The 26,046-nt window shown below is 45.6% G+C and overlaps 1 protein-coding gene across 1 annotated transcript; it reads right to left on the bottom strand.

Annotated features, from left to right (window-relative positions):
- Positions 1-5,394: 5,394 nt before the first annotated feature.
- gnb1l (guanine nucleotide binding protein (G protein), beta polypeptide 1-like) lies at positions 5,395-26,046 on the bottom strand. Its single transcript, XM_063018284.1, has 6 exons — positions 25,937-26,046; positions 24,037-24,162; positions 23,718-23,880; positions 20,547-20,639; positions 16,575-16,784; positions 5,395-6,084 (listed from the first exon to the last, which is right to left on the bottom strand). Exons 1-6 carry the CDS (start codon positions 26,044-26,046, stop codon positions 5,818-5,820), a joined length of 969 nt encoding a protein of 322 aa, XP_062874354.1. The 3' UTR covers positions 5,395-5,817.

Raw genomic sequence — 26,046 nt, 5'->3', positions numbered from 1 at the left:
CACAGTCGTGGACAATTCAGTGTCTCCAATTCACCTCACTTGCATGTTTTCGGACTGTGGGAGGAAACCGGCGCTCCCGGAGTAAACCCACACAGACACGGGGAGAACATGCAAACTCCACACAGAAAGGACCCAGACCGCTCCACCTGAGGATCGAACCGAGGACCTTCTTTAAACTGATTTTTGAAGCGTCCAAATTGCATGAGCTACACACATCATTTCTTGTTTTTAATATATTTAATATAAATGCATGGACAGCACAGTGGCTTGGTGGGTAGCACTGTCGTCTCAAAGCAAGAAGGTCCTGGGTTCTATTCCCAGGTGGTCTTTCTGTGTGGAGTTTGCATGTTCTCCCCATGTCTGTGTGGGTTTCCTCCCACAGTTTAATATGCAGTCAGGTTAACTGGAGCTACTAAAGCCCACCTAGACATTTACCCAGTGAACTGTACCCACCACGACCCTGAATAAGATAAAGCTGTGGTATAAGAAACAAAAAATGAACACACACACACAGTAAAGTTTTCAGCCCCATTGACTTCTTTGGACTGAGGCTGCGTCCGAAATCGCATAATTCCATACTGAACAGTACGCGAAAGCAGTACGCGAGAGCGGTTAGTATGTCCGAATACGTAGTATACATTAAACAGTACGTGTAAAGTACCCAGATGACCTACTGCATGGGCAGCCATTTTCGAGTATGCAAACGATGCACACCTACTAATTATGATAATCTATCCCATAATTCAACTGGAGCTGCAAAGGCTTTGAAGCGACGTTGGTAAGATGGTGAACGTAGTACGTACGAGGTTGCATACTACACACTTAAAGCCATATTGACCAAGCAGTGCGTACTGCCTCGAATCTAGTACGTACTGTTTAAGTATGCTTAAGATTTCGGACACAGCCTTAGTGTTCGCTTCAACTGTTTTTCAGATGTGTCTACAACTCAACTGGCGTCACCTGTTGAAATCTGAATTGACTGGACATAGTTTGGGAAGGCACATCAGCCTAAAGTCTATTAAGGCTCCCAAATTTCACTGCACTGTCAGGATAGACACCAAACCACGGAGTCAAGGGAACTGTGTGTGGATCTCCATGATCAAAAATAATAGAAATGCAGCATCCATAACAAAAATAAAAATGACTTTTGCGGCGTTGTGGTGGCATTCCTGTGGCCTCAAGTCACGTTTACGATATTTTACACAAATTTAAAGAAGCATAAAATAATTAAACATTTTAGGTTACAATGAACTAAACTGGGTTGATTAATTAATGATAAACCAAAAGAAAACACACAAATGTTTCATATTAAAAGATCTAGGCTACAAGCTAAAGCTATAAAACTAATATAAACACCTCTTGTTAGCATGGAAACCTTCTGGAACTTTATAAACACCTTAATAAATAAAAAAATAAAAGGACATCATCACGTAATCTGAACTCCTCCACGATAAACACCAGCCATCAGGCTGAAACAAATAAAACAGAGAAATCATTAATTATTTGAGCGAGTTGATGAATGAATCGTTCTGTGTAATGAATACAAAGTTCAGTGTAATAAAACACAACAACACAATCAGCGTCACCATCCGTTCTCCCGCCCTAAACAGCTCCAATTCATCTCGCTAACAAACAGGCCTGTCCGCGCGCTACTGATTAACCCCGCGTGATGAATGCGCGCCGGGTCGATCCGGGGGCTCGAACCCTGCGCTGCTCTCTGCAAAAACAAACCGGGAGCTCGCGGCCGGGCGTTCAGGTGCGATTATAGAGCAAATACACACGTCTATCGAAGTGGCTCTCCACGCACGAAAGCAAACAGAGGGAGCAAAATCGCCCGGCTGACATGATAACGGATTAAGGAGCCTTGGCGTGGCGTGTTTGTTAAGTCGAGTTAACTCCGGTTAATCAATTAAACCGATGGGTTTGACCTCTGAGCTCCGAACCCTGTACAAACGGCCGATACGTTAGCTGATAAGGACCGGATAGCGGTAGCCAGGCTGGGTCACCTGTTAGCCACATTTTTACACTGTTCTAATTAAAGAAGAAATAAACATTAAAACCAGTGATGTGACGTGAGCAGTTTAATTCCGTCAGCTCCAGAATTATCACCCTACAGAAGCACCGACCTGCCTGACCGCCACAATGGTGACCGCGGAATGGTGATGGTGTTTAAAACATACAGTGTATCACAAAAGTGAGTACACCCCTCACATTTCTGCAAATATTTGATTATATCTTTTCATGGGACAACACTATAGACATGAAACTTGGATATAACTTAGAGTAGTCAGTGTACAGCTTGTATAGCAGTGTAGATTTACTGTCTTCTGAAAATAACTCAACACACAGCCATTCATGTCTAAATAGCTGCAACATAAGTGAGTACACCCCACAGTGAACATGTCCAAATTGTGCCCAAATGTGTCGTTGTCCCTCCCTGGTGTCATGTGTCAAGGTCCCAGGTGTAAATGGGGAGCAGGGCTGTTAAATTTGGTGTTTTGGGTACAATTCTCTCATACTGGCCACTGGATATTCAACATGGCACCTCATAGCAAAGAACTCTCTGAGGATGTGAGAAATAGAATTGTTGCTCTCCACAAAGATGGCCTGGGCTATAAGAAGATTGCTAACACCCTGAAACTGAGCTACAGCATGGTGGCCAAGGTCATACAGCGGTTTTCCAGGACAGGTTCCACTCGGAACAAGCTTCGCCAGGGTCGACCAAAGAAGTCGAGTCCACGTGTTCGGCGTCATATCCAGAGGTTGGCTTTAAAAAATAGACACATGAGTGCTGCCAGCATCGCTGCAGAGGTTGAAGATGTGGGAGGTCAGCCTGTCAGTGCTCAGACCATACGCCGCACACTGCATCAACTCGGTCTGCATGGTCGTCATCCCAGAAGGAAGCTGACGCACAAGAAAGCCCGCAAACAGTTTGCTGAAGACAAGCAGTCCAAGAACATGGATTACTGGAATGCCCTGTGGTCTGACGAGACCAAGATAAACTTGTTTGGCTCAGATGGTGTCCAGCATGTGTGGCGGCGCCCTGGTGAGAAGTACCAAGACAACTGTATCTTGCCTACAGTCAAGCATGGTGGTGGTAGCATCATGGTCTTGGGCTGCATGAGTGTTGCCGGCACTGGGGAGCTGCAGTTCATTGAGGGAAACATGAATTTTAACATGTACTGTGACATTCTGAAACAGAGCATGATCCCCTCCCTTCGAAAACTGGGCCTCATGGCAGTTTTCCAACAGGATAACGACCCCAAACACAACCTCCAAGATGACAACTGCCTTGCTGAGGAAGCTGAAGGTAAAGGTGATGGACTAAACCCAATTGAGCACCTGTGGCACATCCTCAAGTGGAAGGTGGAGGAGTTCAAGGTGTCTAACATCCACCAGCTCCGTGATGTCATCATGGAGGAGTGGAAGAGGATTCCAGTAGCAACCTGTGCAGCTCTGGTGAATTCCATGCCCAGGAGGGTTAAGGCAGTGCTGGATAATAATGGTGGTCACACAAAATATTGACACTTTGGGCACAATTTGGACATGTTCACTGTGGGGTGTACTCACTTATGTTGCAGCTATTTAGACATTAATGGCTGTGTGTTGAGTTATTTTCAGAAGACAGTAAATCTACACTGCTATACAAGTTGTACACTGACTACTCTAAGTTATATCCAAGTTTTATTTCTATAGTGTTGTCCCATGAAAAGATATAATAAAATATTTGCAGAAATGTGAGGGGTGTACTCACTTTTGTGATACACTGTAATTAAACTCCGTCAAACTATTCAATGGTTTGATGTCACTTGATGAAGTCTGAAGTTCTATATGCGTTGACTGATTTTAAAGAGTGTTTGATGAAGTTTGTGGTGTTTATGGGAGTTTATAATGGAGATAGATGGTGCTTAATGGTGTTTGATGGAGTTCATAGGTACCTGATGATGTTTTGTTGGTGTTTGATGGAGCATGACACTGCTTGATGCAGTTTGTGGGTGTTTGATGGAGTTTATAGGTATTTGATGATGTTTTGTTGGTGTTTGAGGGTGTTTGATGGAGTTTATAGGTATTTGATGACGTTTTGGCTTTTTTGATGGTATTTAAGGGTGTTTGACATTGCTTGATTAAGTTTGTAAATGTATGATGGCGTTTATAGGTATTTAATAATTTTCTGGCGGTGTTTGATGGTGCTTAATGATGTTTGATGGAGTTTATAGGTACCTGATGATGTTTTGTTGGTATTTGATGGTGTTTGATGGCAGTTTGACATTGTTTAATGGAGTTTGTGGATGTATGATGGAGTTTATAGGTATTGTTGATGTTTTGGCAGTGTTCAATGGTGCTTATTGATGTTTGATTGGAGTTTACGGGTGTATGATGGGTTTCAAAGGTACCTGATGATGTTTTATTGGTGTTTGGTGGCCGTTTGATAGAGTATGACACTGCTTAATGGAGTTTGTGGATGTATGGTGAAGTTTGCCACTGCTCGACAGAGTTTGTGGGTGTTTGATAAAGTTTATAGGTATTTGATGATATTTTGTTGGTGTTTGATTGCCGTTTAATTGAGTTTATAGCTATTTTATGATGTTTTGGCAGTGTTTGATGGTGCCCAATAGTGTTTGATGAGTATGACACTGCTTGACGGAGTTTGTGAGTGTATGATAGAGTTTACAGGTATTTGATGATGTTTTGTTGGTGCTTGATGGTGGTTTGACGGAGTTTATAGGTTTTCAATAAAGTTTTAGCGGTGTTTGATGCTGTTTAATGGTATTTGATGGGTGGTTGATGGGGTTTGACACTGCTTAATGGAGTTTGTGGGTGTATGATGGAGTTTATAGGTTTTCTATGATGTTTTGGTGGTGTTTGATGGTTCTTAATGGGCATATAATTGAGTTTAAGTATTTGATGATGATTTGTTGGTGTTTGATGGTGTTTAATGGTATTTGATGGGGTTTGACACTGCTTGACAGAGTTTGTGGGTGTATAATGGAGTTTATAGGTATTTGATGGTTCCTAATGGTGTTTGATGAAGGACGAACAGTCACCGAGCTCTGGGATCCAGATCAGGTCTGGAGCAGAGAGCAGATGAAGACTCACGTTAACTTCTCGAGCTGGAGATAAACAGAGAGCGACGGCGGCCAAGCTGCAGCGCATGGAACGAATTAATAATCACATGACCTCTAACGACTCTCTACGTTAGTTAATTGATTATTATAATCGATCGTTTATCCTTCTCGGTGGAAACACGACGCCAACGTCTGAAAACCATCCAGCGGCGTCCACGTTACGTGCGCCAAAACGAATCGTTAGTGGGAAGCTTTCAGGAGCCAAACAGGATGAAAATTGTTCTTATAAACGTCCACTGACGTCCCGTTAATAATCGTATAAACGACCTGAGAGAGTCACGTGGTGGTGGAGCGGAATCTGAAACGCGATTCCCGATTGTGAACACACCCTCTCAGACACGTGTCCAATCTGCGGCCGCTTCTTTTCACCTGTTAGTGTTAGCTTCCCACACAGAGCCATATCAAGTATAGAGAGCCACACTAAGCCCTGTGTGACCCCCCCTCCTGTTTAGATGCCCGGACCAGTCTCATAGACCACATGTTGCAGCGGGCGCAGAAAGAGCCCCCATCTGACCGTCCCTCCCTCTAACAGGTCAAATTATGTATGCTTGTATGCTCGGCGACTCCTCAGCGACTTGATGAGGAGCAGGTAAATCCTCGAGGTTCACGGGCTACGAGGTTTCCAACGTCAGCAATAAATCAGCGGATAGAAAGAAACTGGAACCCAAGAGGTGAGGCGTGTCGTTGGGACTCAGCCTTCTGAGTAAATAGACCACAAACTAATGCGCTGGTCCTTGGAACCTGCCGCCAGCAGTCGTCTCGAGGGCTCCGGGTGGTCGGAGAAGGCCACGCAGTGGACCAGGTCTTTGTGGTGCTGCAGCACGGCCAGCGGTTTCAGCTTCTTCCAGGCGAAGACCCGCACGTTACCGTCCCACCCCGCCGTGGCCAGGATTTTACCGTCGTCACGGATACACAGATGGGAGAGTCCAGGATTGGTCAGCGTCACCGAGGCCTGCATCTGTGGGGACACAGGGGTGGAGATGAGGTTATCTGGGGTGTTTAACTGATTATCTCAGACAATAAAGGCTGTATAGGGCAGCTGTAGCCTAGCAGTTAGAGTATCAGAAGGTTGCTGGTACAAACCCAAGCCAGGTTGTCACTGTTGGGCCCTTGAGCAAGGCCCTTAACCCATAATTGCTTAGCTTTGGATAAAGGCATCCGCTAAATGCTGAAATATAAATATAAATGTAAATATGCCAGCGTGTCCACATCGAGATTGGATGTACACCATATAGCCAAAAGTATTTGGACACCTGACCATGAGCTTGCTGGACGCCCTGTTTCAAAAATGCTATTAAAACAGAATGACCTCTGTGTGACCTTTTCAGCTAGAACAACCACCCCACTTCTGAGAAGGCTTCTCACGTGACTGTGGGAATTTGTGCCCAGTCAGTCATAATATAACAGCATTTGTATGTGTACAACTGGGCGCTGATCGATCAGTTGATGTTCCGGTTCGTTCCAGAGCTGTTGAGTGGTGCTGAGGTCAGGGCTCTGTGCAGGACTTTAAACCGAGCTTATCCCTTATGCCAGGAACAGGAAAGGGCCTTCCCTAAACTGTTATTGCAAAGTTCAAAGCATATTATTTCCTTTATATCATTTAATTCTGTGTTTATTTACCCACCATTGCCTTCTTGTTTACAACTGTGAACATACACAACCCAAGCAATTGAGGGCTGTGGTGGGGCTTGAACCAGCAACCTTTTGATTACTCAACCAGCTCCTTAACACCAACATTTGCAGCATTTAGCGACTTCCAGCTATGACTGAGTACAATTTACAATTTGCAATCGAGGGTTAAGAGCCGCACTCATGGGTCCAACAGTGGCAACTTGGCGGTGGTAGGGCTGGAACCAGCAACCTTTTGATTACTAGACCAGTACCCTAACCACTGAGCTACTACAAGCACGCGTCACTGCTCTTTAGTGCCCCTGTACATTTTTAAAGAACGAACAGAAATGATTTATACGAGTGCACATTAATAAACACGAAGAACGAAGCGAAGAAATGCGGCATGTACGCACACACACAGCGACTTCAGACTCGACTCGGACTCGTTTCAAATGACTCGTAAACAACAAGAGTCTCTAGCGTGAGCACGTGTTAATATTAGTTACGTGTGACAATTAACCAGTTTTGGCCGTCTTAACCTGCAACGCACGCAATGTGTAAATGTTCCAGCCAGCTTCCGGTGTAGTGATGAAGCGTCGCTCTCTACTCCCTACACAGTTTGAAGTTCACTTCATTTGAACATTTTCGTTACCTTTGGATTGGAATCTCACTTAAAATGGTGGAATACCCTATGTAGTGCACTTCACAGGAACAGCCGGGGTGAATGGAACGCTCCTACAGAATCGGTGCTAATGATTGAAAGAACCGCTTTCTGAACCAATCAGAGCTTCTGATTGTAATTGTTAGTAAGAAATGCTGTTATCTGCATTTATTCAGTTTGCGTCACACAGATGACGTGGTAATGAAACGCTCGATCGGCTTTCTAACGACTTCCTGTTTTACTTCACGACCGGGAAAAGTTTGGAGGTTTTTAATTATAGGCACATTTACAAAATAACGGATTCTGTTCCTAATGGGACGCACGCTTATAAATGTAATAGCATCTGGAAGAACAGAAGCTAAGGTAAGCAGCGGTTATGATGGTTTTTGCTGTGTTTGGGATTTTGGCCGCTGTGCCGTGATTTATCGAGCGCTTTTGTTCTGTAATGAAAACAAAACGTATCAGTTGAAGCTTTTAACTGGAACCTTCTTGTTACAGAAATTACATTTATTTACACGATGAGAAGGAAAGTAAAAACACGAAGTAAAACAGCTAAATACACTCGCTAATCTGTTGTTGTTTTTATCTGAATTTACAGATTATTTCTTTATTTCTGCGCTACATTTATAATATATGTTTTGTGTAGATTATATTGACTCGTGACTCGACTCAGACTCGTATTTTGTGACGTGTGAACATCTCTGGCGTGCGCCACCAATCGACCCCAGATCTTCACTCACCGGCTGCTAAACATTAAAACGTTTCTCCCACGACTGTTTGCTTTGCAGTTCAAAGCCTGATGATTCGTCTAAACGATCCTCGTCACTACAAACCGGCTGGACGACGGCGTCCCGATGAAAGCTGGACGTTGCCTGCGAGCCCGATGCCGTTTGAAGTGTTACGTTTTTCATCGTAAGGGCCGGTCAGCGGCACAGAGACCCAATAAATAAGAAGCAGAGCGGTCCGGCTGCTGAACGTTAGCCGTCTCCGGGGCCGCTGTGATCTACGGTGGCTCGGAGACCGAATAAATCTCCATAATGGGCAGCGGAGTGACATCCTGTAAAGTATTAGAGCGAGATGATTATCTGCGCTGGATCTATTCGCCGCACGCCGGATGCTCCGCACATGTGCGATGGGGGCGCGGCGGATCCAGTTTCTGGGCTTCGGGTTCCAGAAAGAATCGGCGGGGGAAGCCAGATCTCTGGATCTGCACTGAAGATACGGAACACCAACCATACTGGTAGAAGATCTTCTCTGAGGAACACATCCCTCCAAAGTCCATCTACAGTGTCCAGGCGTGTTTACAAATCTAGAAACAGTTTGGGGAAGGTCAATTTCTGTTCCAAAATAGTTGTGCAACATAGGTAAACAATTTGGGCCTGCACAGATCCCTCACCTCAACCCCACCGAGCACTTTAGGGATTTATTTATTTATTAGGATTTTAACGTCATGTTTTACACACTTTAGTTCTTACAAATTCTTCAGTCATGGACAATTTTGTATCTCCAGTTCTTGCATGTCTTTGGACTGTAGGAGAAAACCAGAGTGCCCGGAGGAAACAGACACAGGGAGAACATGCAAACTTCACACAGGACCCGGGTTGCTCCACCTGGGAATTGAAGACTGTGAGCCAGAAGGTCTCATCCAACATCAGTGAGGTCTGGTCCCTCAACACCTGGACAGTAAGTGGCGAGATGGACTGTCCATCAGTGCCAGTCCTGGAGCATCTCTTCGAGAAAACAAGATCAGACCTTCCATTGCGCCAATGTCCAGCTCCCATGTCTGCGTGCCTATTGTGGGTACTTTGGACGGTGAACATGAGTTAACATGGACAGTTTTGACACACTGACCTCATCACCTGGATTAAAATGATCCGCAGTTTGATCCACAGCAGATCTTCTGTTGGTCTGGACCAGAAGTCATTGGGATCATAAGTCTTGGCTGCCCAACAATCCTTCGGCAGTTGGTGGCTTGTCCCTCCTTGGCACTCACCTCTTACCTATCGTCCGGCCATGACAATTTGGTTCTTATCAAAGTTCCTCAGCTCTTTATTCTGATAAGATCTGCTGAGTTTAACACGTGATCTATCTAGTAGATCCCTCACCCTCACACCAAGACAGATCCCTGACCTCCGCCCCACTCAGCAGTCCTGGAATGAACCGGAACATCAACTGATCATCAGCGCCCAGCCTTACAAATGGGCATAAAATCCCATACACAGACATACTCCAAAATCTTGTGAAAAGCCTTCTCAGAAGAGTGGCTGCTGTTCTAGCTGAAAAGGGCTAGGCTAACTGGTCATTGGAAGATCTCTGGTTCCCAGGTTGCCACCCTTGGGCCCTTAAACAAGGCCCTTAAGCCTCATGTGCTTGGATTGTAGTTGTATAAGGTCACAACTGTGTCTCGCCTTGGATAAAACGTCCACTTAACACGGTGAATGTAAACACGCATTTGGGGGTGGTCCTAATGTTTTGGCTTATTGCTGGCAATCAAATATTATAAATATTATAATAATATTATATAAAAAAGTGTGTTTGGACCTGAACTGTGTGTATCAGTGTGTCCATGTTTGCGTGCACGGATGCACTTGTACTCACATTACTCACGTGTGTGTGTGTGTGTGTGTGTGTGTGTGTGTGTGTGTGTCCGTGAGAAGCATCTGGTCCCAATGCAGGAATCAAACGGAAGAGCGTAAAATCGACTTCATAAGCACGGTCCGGACAGACGGATGGGGTCGGCAGTGTCGGGAGACAGTGAAGGATTCGTCAGCGTGCTCGTGCTGCCGCTCGCAAAATCAGAGCCAGTCGGGCGCGCATGTGGAAGATATAAAGCAGGCAGGTAATTCCCACAGCCGGATCACAGAGGAATGCACCGGCACCCGCGCTCCGGCGGAGCGGGAACGCTGGCCGACATCAGTCCGATGCGCCGCGGGTTCCAATGAGCGCAGATAGCGGCTTCTGGAACACGACAACCCGTGCAGTCGGCGTGCAGTTTGATTTGAATCATTTAGGAGTGCAAACGTAGAGAAATTCACAAACATTATATGGCCAAAAGTATTGGGACACCTGATCGTGAGCGTTTCCATTTCAAAAAGAGACGGTATTAGGATAGAGTGACCTCTATGTCATCTGAGCTGTGTGTGTGTGGGAATTTGTGCCCATTCGGTCAAAATACGACAGCATTTGTACGGCTGGGCACTGATTGATCAAGTTGGTGTTCCGGTTCATCCCAGATTTGTTGAGTGGGGCTGAAGACACTGGAGTTTCTTGCTTTGTGCACAGGAAAGGACCTTCCCTAAACTGTTGCTGCAAAGTCGGAAGCGTGTCGTTACTTTTTACGTGATTGAAACACATCAATAGAAAAATTAGAGGGGCGTCCAAATACTTTTGTCCATATTGTGTATTAAAAATAGGGCTATTCTGACTGCAGCCGATAGACTGAGCCGCAGCCGTTCTAATCAAGTTGTGAGTTCTCATCTCAGCAGTGCCATCGACCTGGTCAGGCATCTTACAGGCACAGATGGCTGTGTCTGAGGGAGGGAGGAAGGAAGGTCAACGGAGTTCCAGAAGCACAGCGCGGCTCTCCGTGAGACTCCAGCTAAGGCAGGCGGACAGAAGCGGACAGCGAACGCACGCTCGTCCGAGGCGGCGCGTGTTAGTCTGTGGCTCTCCTCGGTCAGGGTCTAGGTGGTGCAAGTTGGAAGGGGGTGGACGGTTGGTTAGAGGATACGGTGACGACCGTGGGTGCGACTTAGCTTATCGATTCATACAAACGTTCATAAATTGATTTTACGTGTCGCCACGTCCCACGCTGGTGGAATCGGGTGAAGAAATCCGAGCTCCATTAGGAAATTTCGCTGCATTAACAGGAAACAATCAGGACGGTGATTACAGGACAGGAGGATTAACTTTCTCCCGCCCGGAGGAGCGAGAGAGAGCGAGAGACTGAAGCTGGTAACCCGGGCTCTGGAAGGCTCATCTGGACCGAATTAGCGCGTTGATAATGATGGGTTAACGCGCCGATCCGTGTTTGTTTTGCTTTCCGACGTCTGTGCCAGGCAGAGACGTCCAGTTCATTAACGGACCAAACCGGGACGAGAAAACCATCACAAAGGAATCAATTCAAATAAAAAAACCTCACGTGTGTTTATACAGGCAGATTAAACGTCTTTATCTCTCTCTTCCCACCTTTCCAACCATCCCTCTTCTCTCAGGAAGCTCCTGACACCTCAGCCACCAGGGGGCGCGTTCCCACCCAGGAGTTCTTACTGCTTATGGTTGACCACAGCTGGTGACTTCTCTGTGCCCGTAAACACAGATAAACGGAGCTAGTTTGACACTACTTATTAAATCATGCACGGAACAGTGGTCTCTTTCCAAGATCAGGAAATAAAACCCAAGCTGTTATTTTATGCTCAGATGAAACATGTCAATAGTCCCACATACAAGCTCTCAAGAGGTGCGACAGGCCTGGTGTTGTCTGAGGGAGGGAAGGTGGGACAGGCTGATGCAAAGTAGTGTGTGACTTTACACATTTAAACTTGGCAGATGCAACAATTGTGACCCATTACAGGGCAACAGATTTGAAGGACCTTGCTCAGGGGACCAACAGTGGCAGTCTGGCTGTGTAGCTTGTATGGCAAAGCTCAGATTACTGGGTCAGCACCTTAACCACTGATCTACCACTTGCCACAAGTTGTAGGGGAGGGGGGCAAGATTTTACAGTTTTGGGCTCAGAACCTCTAGATAGAGCATGAAAAGCATCAGTCAACACTGACACACACACACACACACACACACACACACACACACACACAATAAAGTGAATTCTTGTACAGATGTGGTGGTTGAAGCACAGCTGGATGATTTCACACCGACACACTGAATCGACTCATCAGCAGTTTGACGGAAGGCAGCATGTCCATCCATGGGGGTGGGGCATTGCATTCACCCCTCATGACATCACACACCCCTCATCAAGTCATCACATCACACAGCCCTCATGACATCACACAGTGCAGCGCTTATTTCATCACACACAGCCCTCATGACATCACATGCCGCCGCTCTTATTACATCGCACGTCACAGCCCTCATGACATTACACGGTTCTTATGATATCACACATCCCTCAACACATCACACACCTCTTTATTACATCACACACACTCCTCATCACATCGCAGACCATTCATCACATCACAGCCCTCATCAGCTCATCACATAGTGGAGCGCTTATCACATCACATAGCCCTCATCACATCGTACACCCCTCATCACATGACACACCCCTGATTACATCACACACCACTCATCACATCACACACCCCTCAACAGCTCATCACATCACATAGCCCTCATCACACATCACATAGCCCTCATCACACAGCACAGCCCTCATCACATCACACAGCCCTTCATTACACCTATGACATCACACAGCACTCATGACATCACACAGCGCTCATAACATTAGACACCCCTCATCACATCGTACACCCCTCATCACATCACACACCCTTCATCACATCACACACCCCTCATCAGCTCATCACACACCCCTCATCACATCACACAGCCCTTCATTACACCAGACACCCCCTATGACATCACACAGCGCTCATGACATCACACAGCGCTCATGACATCACACACCCCTCATCACATCACACAGCTTTCATTGCATTACAAGCCTTCTAAAAATCTAGCTTTACACTCACACTCACACACACACACACAGTAATGCGCTCACACATACATGCACACATGCTCACAGTCACAAATCCCTGCATTTATTCATGCACACAGGCAATGTGATACTCATGTGCAATCACTCTTACTTAACCCTGTGTCTCTCTCTCTCTCTCTCTCTCACACACACACACACACACACACACACACACACACACACACACACACACACACACACACACTATTTTAGACATTAAAGACTACAGGGAGTGTGTATTGGCCAAAAGTCAGATTACTCTTTATCAGTCTCTGATAAGAGCAGCTTTCCAGTCAATCAAACAGTCCTGACAACACACACACACACACACACACACACACACACACACACACACACACACACACACACACACACACAGACAGACAGACAGAGAGAGAGTTCTGGCTTCAATCAAAACTAGATTTCCACACTTCTAGGCGGAGAAGAATAGAAAAATGTGTAAAATACGATGAATTCAGATCAATCTCTCATATATAAAGTTCATCGTCACATTTTATCACAGCACGAACTTATTACATGTGAACGTTTTATGCTGGAACTCCTTTTTTTCGGGACCCCTCTTTAAGCAGACTCCACGAATGGTTCCACTAGACATGGAATGCACCAGTTGGTGAATAGTTGCCGTTTTTTGTACTGAGCTCCTCTCTTATTAGTTTGTTTTTCAGAACTTGAGCCGTCACACAGTGGTGGATTGAGCAGCTGAGATTCTCATTCTGTTTTATTTGTATTTCTTTTGGTATTTTTATCTCTCACGCCATTTCAAATTGCTCTGCACTGGTTATATGCTAATATGTGATTTTGGGTCCCTCCTTAAAACCATGCTGGTGCAGAACAGTTGCAGAAATCACTGAAATCCCAAACCTGGTGTACGGGTATGCAAACATTTGCCTCTGCACGGAAAGCAAAGCTGAAAACTGGACAAAAAAGGTTCCTAATTCGCCTCATTTCGTCTTTATTGGTGCTTCCCGCCGGGAACCGCCGCTGCTTCTTATTGCTGCTGCGTTTAGGATTTGGTTTGCAGCCCGCGCCGCGCCGTCCCGGTTTGATGCTTTTATCGCCTCTCGCGGCTCGTTTACCTGCAGGGGGTAAAGAGAGCGCCGGACGGACAAGGGCGCAGCTCGAAACAGAAGGAGAAACGAGAGTAGGTGAGGTGCGCAGCAAGAGAGGTAAAAAGAGAACGAGGAGGAGAGAGAGGCAGCCAGCCGTCGGATAACTGGGCGCTAGCGCCACACAAAAACACATCTGTGGGAAGAGTTCTGGCCGGCCGTCTGGGCGTCACACTGTGCTGCACTTCGCCGTAATTTAAAAGTCCCGGCTGACTCTTTTTCCCAGCTCCCGCCGTGCTCGCGTCCAAGAATCACCTTTTAAATCAAACCGCCCCATCACACACACACACACACACACACACACACACACACACACACACACACAGCCTCGCAGTGTGTGAAAGTAAACCGAACCTCCCATACAGCTCTATTCTGAGAGACATTACAGAAGCACTTTCGCAGCATCATGGTCGATGGGTTCTGTGCTCACAGCGAAGGGTTTGCGAATATTTCTAAGCCGTGCGCTCATGGGTAAAAGACGCTGGAAAGAACAACAACTTGAGGAGAAGTCGACAAGTTGAGAGTCTGACTTCTTTTAAAAACAGGTCAATTTTTTTTATCCAAAATGACTTAAATTAGTTACAGTATACCGATCAGCCATAACATTAAAACCACCTCCTTGTTTCTACACTCACTATCAGCTCCACCTACCATATAGAAGCACTTTGTAGTTCTACAATTACTGACTGTAGTCCATCTGTTTCTCTACATGCTTTGTTACCCCCTTTCATGCTGTTCTTCAATGGTCAGGACCCCCACAAGACCTCCACAGAGCAGGTATTATTTAGGTGGTGGATGATTCTCAGCACTGCAGTGACACTGACATGGTGGTGGTGTGTTAGTGTGTGTTGTGCTGGTATGAGTGCATCAGACACAGCAGCGCTGCTGGAGTTTTTAAACACCTCACTGTCACTGCTGGACTGAGAATACTCCACCAATCAAAAATATCCAGCCAACAGCGCCCCGTGGGCAGCGTCCTGAGACCACTGATGAAGGTCTAGAAGATGACCGACTCAAACAGCAGCAATAGATGAGCGATCGTCTCTGACTTTACATCTACAAGGTGGACCCACTAAGTAGGAGTGTCTAATCGAGTGGACAGTGAGTGGACATGGTATTTCAAAACTCCAGCAGCGCTGCTGTGTCTGATCCACTCATACCAGCACAACACACACTAACACACCACCACCATGTCAGTGTCACTGCAGTGCTGAGAATGATCCACCACCTAAATAATACCTGCACTGTAGTGGTCCTGACCATTGAAGAACAGCATGAAAGCAGGTTAAAAAAGTGTGAAGAGGAACAGATGGACTACAGTCAGTAATTGTAGAACTACAAAGTGCTTCTATATGGTAAGTGGAGCTGATAAAATGGACAGTGAGTGTAGAAACAAGGTGGTGGTTTTAATGTTATAGCTGATCAGTGTATATTGCCTATTGTCTGGGGGTTAAGGGCCTTGCTCAAGGGTCCAAAGATGGCAACGATGGGGATTAAACCAGCGACCTTTAGATTACTAGTCCAGTACCTTAACCACTAGGCTACAGCTGCCCTGATTCCACCCTATATATTTCTACCTGGGCCTGGGACCCAAAATCTCGTCTGTCTCTGCCAACCCACCCTGGACATTAGCCTGTTTCTGGCCTCCTTAATACTAGCCAATCGTATTCAAGCAGACGCCTGACCAGCTGATAGCACCTCTGAGATTCCAACCCCGGATTCCCAGATCTTAGAAGTAGTGGCCTTGCGTACTTTACCGCCGCACCACCCGAGCGCCCATTTATGAACGACACTCGGTGGGTAGCACGGTCGCCTCACAGCAAGAAGGTCCTGGGTTCGAGTCCTTTGTGTGTGGAGTTTGCATGTTCTCCACACGTCTCTGTGGGTTTCCTCCAACAAGTTAAAAGTCGTGTGTGTGTCTGTCCGGGGTGCGTCCTATCTTTCGCCCAGTGAATTGTACCCACCGTGACCCTGACCAGGATAAAGTGGTGATGAAGCAGACCCTGACTGAATGACTGAACGAATAAATGCTGGTAGCTTGGCGACTCAACATCTGGAATTATTTCATGTCATTATTATGGACCGCTTTATCTTGGTCAGGGTCACAGTGTGCCCAGTGTCACCAGGGGCGAGGCAGGGGTACACTGGACAGGGCACATATCCGTCTCAGGTCTATACTTGAACCAAAAAACACACAAAGTAGTGTAAGAGAAGAACGTTTCTGATCAGAAACTTGACCCCTCATTACCACGATCACGGTCGGTGTGCGATTGCTCCCACGCGGGGCTGAAGACGAGTGTGTGTACGATGCCGACACAAACCTGAAGGTTCTGTTGCCCGTCCAGGGTCCAGGCGCTGAGGATGTTCTCCGAGGAACCCGAGACGCCTTTCTGCCTGCCCACGTCAAAGTCCAGACACATGACCGGTTCGGGATGGACCTTCAGACTGCTTAGAGGACGTCTCTGGGACACGTCCCAAATCACCAGGGAGCCGTCTTCATAACCGGCACACAGCAGAGGACCGGAGTCGGCCTGAAGAAAGAAATAGTGTCATCGATGAGGTCCGAACTATTTCTGCTTAGTTACATCGTGGTGTGTGAGTGACTGTACACTCGACCGGCCAATAGCAATGAGATTCGAACCTTGGATCTCAGTAGTAGTCGGCTGGCGTGTTTTTGGGCATTTACATTAAATTAACTTTTGGAGTGTGTCTGTGGGACCCCCACAGAGCAGGTATTATTTAGGTGGTGGATGATTCTCGGCACTGCAGTGACACTGACATGGTGGTGGTGTGTTAGTGTGTGTTGTGCTGGTATGAGTGGATCAGACACAGCAGCGCTGCTGGAGTTTTTAAACACCTCACTGTCACTGCTGGACTGAGAATAGTCCACCAACCAAAAATATCCAGCCGGCAGCGTCCTGTGGTCTAGAAGATGACCGACTCCAACAGCAGCAATAGATGAGCGATCGTCTCTGACTTTACATCTACAAGGTGGACCGACTAGGTAGGAGTGTCTAATAGAGTGGACAGTGAGTGGACACGGTATTTAAAACCTCCAGCAGCGCTGCTGTGTCTGATCCACTCATACCAGCACAACACACACTAACACACCACCACCATGTCAGTGTCACTGCAGTGCTGAGAATCATCCACCACCTAAATAATACCTGCTCTGTGGTGGTCCTGTGGGGGTCCTGACCATTGAAGAACAGGGTGAAAGGAGGTTAAAAAGCATGCAGAGAAACAGATGGAGTACAGTCAGTAATTGTAGAACTACAAAGTGCTTCTATATGGTAAATGGAGCTGATAACATGGACAGTGAGTGTAGAAACAAGGAGGTGGTTTTAATGTTATGGCTGATCAGTGTATATTAAACAGACCAACACACCTCTCGGACAAATTTGGTTCAATCTCTCTCTGATCAATCTACTTGGCAGAGCCGGTAAAGTTCAATCAAGTGTTCTGGTTTTGAGGAAGGGGAACAAAAATACCCCCCTAAAAAAAATAAAAAATAAAAACCAGCAGAAATCTCAAAGACCGGCATGTAATTCATATTTCTTTAAATGGTATGTAAACTTTTAGCTCTGAACTTTAAGCAGTCCGAGTTCAGGAGTCCTCGTTTTGTTTCTTCCCTCCGAATCAGAGGACGCTCCGCTTCATCATCAGTCAGTAGTGGTGTACCCACCGTCAGCGGCGCTGGCATTGAGAAATCCCTTCCATATGTGCACAAACCAAACGTGGGGATTCATTTCCTCGCTCACTGAAAGGTCGTCCTCTCCGGCGACGGTACGTTTCATTTTTTCTTTCCAGTCGCGGCCAAACAAATTATAGACAGAATCGGCGGTGGGGTATAAACACGTCCCTCGTGGGCGCGGCATAAAAAACGAAACAAGTGCAAATCAGCGCGAGAGCCTCGCGGACGGTGGTTAAGTGTTCGCGTCTGGTGCCCTCTGGCCCCGCCACTTCAGCCAAGTGTGGGAGCTCCCTGATGGATGATGCCACGGTTCAGAGGTCCAGGAACCCCGGGTGGACGTCCAATTCATTATCTGTCCCGTGGCCGGGCCCGAGCCGGAGCTCCTGACTGGGATTACGGCGCGGGTCCGAGGAAAAGATTCATCATCGCGAGCAGCTGCGGCAGAGAAAGTAGTGGAGGAACGAGGAACGCGAAGATGCAGATGTGACTCAAAAAGGCTTCGGTGTCTGTCTGATTTTAATACGCCGTATGTGCTCAAATAAACGTCATATCCAGACCGTTCTGCGCTACGTTTTATTATAACGAAAAAAATTTGACCTTGAACTGGATCATCAGCATTGAAAAAGTGGAGCGAAACAATTCAGCCCCACTCAAATACGCCAAGTTAGTTAAGATTTCACATGATTACATACACTACATGGACAAAAGTATTGGGACGCCCCTTCTACTACAACCCCGAATCAGAAATAGTTGGGACAGTATGGAAAATACATTAGATTTGAGTCCATTTTTGCTCATGATTACAATCACCTGTTGATATTACGTCATTTTAAATTGTTTTAATTTATTTACTCTATTATTATTATAATTATTATTATAATTATTATTATAATTATTATTAATTATCATTATTATCATCATTATTATTATTGTCATTATAATTATTAATATTAACATTATAATTATTAATATCAATATTATTATTATTATTATTAATATTATTATTATTAATATTATTATCATCATTATTATTACTATTATTATTATCATTATTATTATAATTATCATTATTATTGTCATTATTATTATTATCAATCATTTTCATTATTATTATTATTGTCATTATAATTATTAATATTAACATTATAATTATTAATATCAATATTATTATTATTAATATTAATATTAATATAATAATAATTATCATTATTATCATTATTATTATCTTATGATTATTATTGTCATTATTATTATTAATATTATTATTATCATCATTATTATTATCATTATTATTATTATAATTATTAATATTATTATTATCATTAATTATTATTATTATTATTATTAATATTATCATTCTTATTATCGTTATTATTAGCCTTATTATTATAATGATTATCGTTATTATCATCATCATTATTCTTATTATTATTATCATTAATTATCATTATTATTATTATTATTATTAATATTAGCATTATTAGTATTATGATTATTATGGTCTGGTTTAAGGTTTCTTCCTATAATTTTAAGGGAGTTTTTCCTTGCTACCGTCGCCCTTGGCTGCTCAACGAGGGTTTCTGGTCCTGGGTTCGATTCCCAGGTGGAGCAGTCCAGGTCCTTTCTGTGTGGAGCATGTTCTCCCTGTGTCTGTGTGGGTTTCTTCTGGGAGCTCCGGTTTCCTCCCACAGTCCACTGATGAATCATGGGTAACCTGTAACTACCTGTCCCGTCATGAACAGAACCGAAGTGAAAACAACACCTTCAAATCCTAATAAATAAATACTTCATTAAATGAAGATAATCCCACTAATGACACGATTAACCAAACACACGTGTAATAAAGGAGACACGAGCGAGCTGCACCTTCCAAAAACAACAGCACCCGCTCGTACGCCACACGCCGGGCTGGAAAAGCCATTAATATCATCAGAGGTGCTAATTAAGCATGAACAGGAGGAGCTGGACGCGCGCTCGGCCGCGAAAAGATGACGAAGGTACGATGATGAACGGTCGGGATTCCAAACACTGCGACTACTGGAGTAGAAACGATCGTAAATTATGCGGCGCACCAGACACCAGAACGCACTAAATACATCCAGCATCGTTTGGTAAGAACACAGAAGAATGTGTTTAATAGCCTGTGTTTATAGACATGCTGGGAGAGGAAAGGGCCTTCCCTAAAACGTTGCTGCAAAGTTGTGAGCATATCGTTTCACCTGTGGTCAAAACACGTAAATTCAACAATTAGACGGGGTGTCCCAATACTTTCGTCCATTAGCGTATCATTAGCTGTGCCGCTTGACATTCGTTTCAACAGGATTTGAAGCGATAAGCTAAAAAATTTGTCAGTCAAACCTGCAGAACGTTTGTAAATTCCGCTCTACAACCGTCACGTGAACCGTTCATGCCGATACGCCGCTGGAAAGGCTTTGTTGAGCAGCAAAAATTTACCCCACACACACAGAACCTAAAGGCACAGGCTCATCCCAACCGGACTCTTGTATAAGGACACACTAAAAATCTCAATCTCACGCCTGGAGCGAAGTATTAGCAGGACGTTCCTAATAAAGTGGTCAGCGAGTGTGTGTGATCTTACCTGCCACATCTTCATGCACATCAGCATCCCGTGTTTGGTCTCCGGGATCAAAGAACAGATTTCTGTATGAGAGGTCAACTCCATCACCTTTATCTACAGAAAAAAGGGGGGAAAAACAAAATAAATAAATAAAAGTACGTTGACAGTGATTGGCTGGCGCACGGGCGGCACGCTGGCGCAGCTGGTAGAGTGTGCCACAAAGCACAAAGGCTGTAGGGACTCGTGTGGTACATTTTTACATTTTCTCGCCATTTTCATAGTAGCCGTTTTTTTTTGGGTTTTTTTTAAGTGTGCCAGTTCCCTGACCAGACTGTAGGTGTCGCTGTTGCAGGGCGAGGTGGCGACTACCAGTAGGTCTTTCCATCCCTCGGACACCCAACTAATAGGTTCATGTTTTACCATGCGCCTTCTGTATTAGTGAGCCCAGCCCGGGTTTCAACCCCCCCTACTTGGTGAGTCTTATCTTTACACCACACCAGCTCACCACATCGCTCATTCACGAAAGTATTCAGACCCTCTATTCAAGGCTCCCTTTACCTGGGTTTGGGCAGTTTATCCCACTCGTCATGGCAGAACCTCGCCGTGGAACTCATGACGGTACTCATGGTGCGGTGAGCGTGAATTTCCCATCAATTTGGATTACAAGAGGCGACACCGATTGAGTTCTAGACGTCTAGACACGTCTCAGGGATCATTTAAGCAAACAGGGTGCACCAGAGCACAAAGTAGCGTGCTCCAGCAAGGGGTCTGAATACTTTTGTGAGAAAGAGATTGAAGTTTTTGATTTTTAGATTCATCTTACAAACACGTTTTCACGTCAGCGGCACAACCGCGGGGGAAAAATACTTTTCTTTTACAGTCGCGTGACCAGCGTGGCATTTTACGGCGTGTTAGTTGCTACACTGTTGGCTTTACAGTTCCTACCATGTCATTAAGGGCGCATTCACACGAGAAGCGGCAAAACCTGTTTTGCGTAGGCTGTGCTGTTGTTTCCTATGGATTGTGGCGTGTTGGGCTTGTGGTTTTGGCGCCTGCCGTGGCGCTGACCTTTTCAAAGCTCCTCCAATGAAACGAACTGTTTGATACAATGCAGTAAAAGCAACAAAACTCAGCGTGACTTACTGTAGTAAAACAGCGAGTGAGGAATGTGATTAGTGGAGGAACTTATGAGCAGTAATAATGAAGAGAAGTTTAGTGCTCCTGTCTCCTTCTTTTACTACATTAAACCACGTTAAGCTTTATTTTCAACCAGAAGCGTTTTAGACTCTGGGAGAAGCCGATTCTGATTCTCAGCATTTCTCAGAAGCTGGAGCCGTAACACAAGTTTAAAAGTGAAACAGGGAGGAGAATCCAGATAAACACAGATACACGTGGAGCTGTAACCCTGGATCTGACGCTTATTCCACACTGATGCAGATTCGCATAACGCTTCTCACACAGCACAGCTTTAGGCTCCTTGTCTGAAAAATCTCCCTCCATCTACAGATACACACCCTGATTAGAAGCACCAACCCTCCTGACAGCGTGACTGAGGGATCCAGGCCGGCGCTCGGGGTCTGAAACTGATTGCGGTCGAGGCAGCGATGGGCGCGATACATCCTCGTTAAGGCCGAATTAAACCACTCTTAGTTTAAAGCCAATTCGTATTTTAGCGCTGAGCCACATCTGGAGCGCGAGTTTACCTCCGATGTCCAAACAAAGCGAGCTTTAAGAGCCCGGCTCATCCCCTCAGGTGAGAGAGGCGGAGGGAGGAACGAGGGGGGAGAAGGAGACAGATCGAGGGTTAATAGGGAGACCCGATGGGGTGAAAGGGAGAGAGGGAAGGTCGGTACAGAGACGGGGAGGATAAATCGACCTTTCAGATCAACAAGCTGCCTTCATGACGATCATTACGTTGTTTTACCCTGACTAATTAAGGAGCCTGAATGCTGGCGGCACTAAATTGGCCTAAAGTATGTGGACACTCCTTATAATTGTTCTCCAAGGCTTCTTGTGCTCTCATACGACGCAGTTGTCTAGGTCAGCGGTCACCAACCCATATTAGATATAATTTCAACATCACGGTTGTGATTGTTTAAGGTAATCGCTCCTGGTTTGTACCTGAGGCAGAATCACAGCCCGTTATTGTTCGAACACCTTTCCCTTTCAGTTCTACACACTTCTGTCTCTCTCTCTCTTCAGACATGAAAGCCGTAGACGGTACAGCACACGACTGGCACTGCTGTCTGGCCCTAGGCCCTCCGGTGACCCACCGTGCCTCGCAGTATTGTTTCTAGTTCCGTCTCCCCACATTACCAAAAGTCATTGGTCTATTGTTGCTGTGTGTGTGTGTGTGTGTGTGTGTGTGTGTGATTATCCAGGTGCTCGTGCATCAGGTTTCACACACGACGTAAAGCCGTACCGCAGCTGATACTTTCAATCAGCAGTGAGAGAAAACGATAATTTATGGAACAGTACCTACAGAACGCGTGTGGTGCAGCAAGACACAGAGTAGCTATGTAGTAATGGAGCGCAGGTGCTAGCCTGGCCTGTCCGCAGGTCACACCTGTCACTCATGAATACATACAGAACATACGAAGCACAATGTAGTCCACAGTGGACTGAAATGATTAAGTAGACAATATAGAGAATAGTTTAAGTAGACTATGTAGTGAACAGTGTGAGAGGTTTGGGACACGTCCACAGTGGACTGATACAGGTGAGGTGTTTATAATGTTTATGTAACCTACATAGTGTACAGTGAGTGTGAATTGGAACACGTCCACTGAGGACTGATACAGGTGAGGTGTTTCTGTAGATAATATAATGAGTGTGGATTGGGACACGTCCACAGTTCTGTAGATTATATGAGTGTGTGGATTGGGACACGTCCACTGAGGACTGATACAGGTGAGGTGGTTCTGTAGATAATATAGTGAGTGTGGATTGGGACACGTCCACAGTGGACCGAGGTGTTTAAGTAGACTACTTAGTGAGAGTGTAAATTGGGACACGTCCACAGCAGACTTATATAGGTAAAATGTTTAAAATGTTTATGTAGACTATGTGGTGAACAGTGTGAGTGGATTGGGACACATCCACGGTGAACTGATACAGGTGAGAGGTTTATGTAGATTTTATAGTGAGCGTGAATTGGGACACGTCCATTGCGGACTGACGGTTCACTCTTACCCCCTCCATGTTTTCGGCAGGAAGTGCGAGCAGCGCTCTCCCTCCATCCTCCTCCAGGAGGGAACACCGGCAGAAGCCGACGCTCCCCGTGTGGACGGAGTGTGTTACCGCGCCGCGCCCCTGGTTCAGATCCCACACACACACTCGCATGTCCCGGCCCTGACTGAACACACACCATCAAAGAGAAAGTCAGATCACCTCAGGCTGCTGCATGTGTTTATTCTGAACCATCATGTACGATATAATGCCAAAGGTATGTGGACGAGCCGCCCATAATGGTATCAGTGTTCTGTACCGCTGGTACTAACTACTGTTCTACCTGAGGAGGGTGTTGGTGGAGCAGACGGTTCTGACCCAGAGCACTGAAGATCCAGCGTGACCGTCTAAAACCCGCTCTGTTCGCCGAGTGTTCAGGTTCCACACGTGAACCAGACCGGTTTCTGATCTGCAGCACAAAAAAAATACACAATCAGAAACAAAACCTTGAAATATTTATCAAAAATACAAAACAAGGATGGGACGTGCGGTGTTTACAGACGCAAGTATGCGCTCGCTGGACGTCCCATTTTAAAATCAATATAAATGTGAGATGCTTCTCTAATGCAGGGGTCTTCAACCTGTGGGGCGCGCCCCCGAGTACTTGTCTGGGGGGGCGCGAGTGCCTGACCGGGGGAGTGGCATTACGAGATTTTTTTACTTCTAAAACTAAAGCAATTAATTATTCAGTTCCGTCTGAAAAAAACCTTAAAAATAGAGCTATCAGTGAAGATAAGCCGGTGACAAAAGCGACGACCGCTGTTACAGGACGTGTTTGTGTCTTTAAGAGAGACGCTCTGTTCACAGTATCGATTATAAGTGACTCGGGAGTCGATTCATTTTAAGTGCAGCGTAAGTTTCTTTTCTCAGTCATCTCTCCGTGTTTACTGTTATAATGAATGTTGCGGTTCTAAATAAACACCAACTACTACAGAACATTTTGTGTGACTCGCTTACCTTAAAAAGCTCAGGTTTAATTATACTGAGTATTACCACAGAGTCAGAGTCGTTCTGCCCGTGGAGCTAAACGTTTTCTGTCAGTCAGAGCAGATGATCCCGAACTAACCAACTTAGTAATTGATGAACTTTTGTCTATGCTTGACTCTGTGAAGTAACGTTTTCTGCTCTCATCTACATCAAAAAGCAAGAACCGCTTATGATTTACCAAAGTGAACCACGAGTTTATATAACGTGCTGATAGAATCGGCTCAGATGGGGTCGGACTGTATTATCTTTGTAAAGTAATATTTTCAATCAGCAAAATTGCATCATATGTATGATGTGCACAACATTAATTACATTCTTTTAGCTTGTCAGAAGCTTTGTCAATGATTTCTGGGCGGTGGTTGACGAAGGGGAGGGGGCGTGGCACAAGTGGGGGGGAGGGGGGGCAAGTTCGCGGTTGGCATGTCCAAAAAGGTTGAAAACCCCTGCTCTAATGTGACGTCTCGGTGAAGGTTTTCAGCATCTGTGTGGTCAGGGTCTAATTTTACACGAATTTTAGGTTTTGTTTGCATTCCAGTTCATTGTAATGTTCAGTGGGGTTAAGCTCAGGGATCTGTGCAGGATTTATGGGCCTCGCTTCGTGAACCAGGAGAACAGTCCTATTGGTGCAAAGTTTAATGCGACATTAACGGAGGGCGCTGCACAATGTACAACAGTAGTAAACAGTGTAGATTACCTGTGGGGATTTGTGCTGATGTTACAGAGGTTTGTCTTGATCTATAAACCAAGCACAGATCAATTATTGGTGATGAGAAAACGTTCTCGTTTCTCTACAACCCGACACGCCCTTGGATATATGGCGGAATATAGCGAATTTTAACCAGAAATAAATCGGTTCTGATTCAGGAACGTTCATTCCCAGCAAGAACCAAACAACAGCAGGTTCTTCAGCAGGAACCGTGACGAGATCCGTGGGCGTGTCAGGCTGTAGAGGAACTAGAACATCTCCTCATCACCAATAGTTGATCAGTGCTTGTTTCTGAATCAAAACAAACATCAGTACGAGCAGCACAAATCCCCACAGGTAATCTACACGCTCCGCCAGCTTATTACCGCTGTTTACTACTGTTGTATGTTGTGCAGCGCCCCCTGTTGACGACACGTCCTCGGGTTCCAATAAATAAATAGTGGGTGCAAACGTGGGCGGTACTAAGAAGCCTGACAAACACCCCACTCACCCCGAGTACAGCAGAGGACGCCCTGCCTCCGCGCAGTCAAAGTGGAGGGTGTTGACGGAGGCCGAGGACCCCCGCAGTGTGAACACGGGGTCCGGGGGAGGACGAGCCAT

This window comes from Trichomycterus rosablanca, chromosome 21 (assembly GCF_030014385.1).
Source record: "Trichomycterus rosablanca isolate fTriRos1 chromosome 21, fTriRos1.hap1, whole genome shotgun sequence".
Classification (NCBI taxonomy): Eukaryota; Metazoa; Chordata; class Actinopteri; order Siluriformes; family Trichomycteridae; genus Trichomycterus; species Trichomycterus rosablanca.
This window is presented reverse-complemented; position numbering and strand designations above follow the sequence as displayed.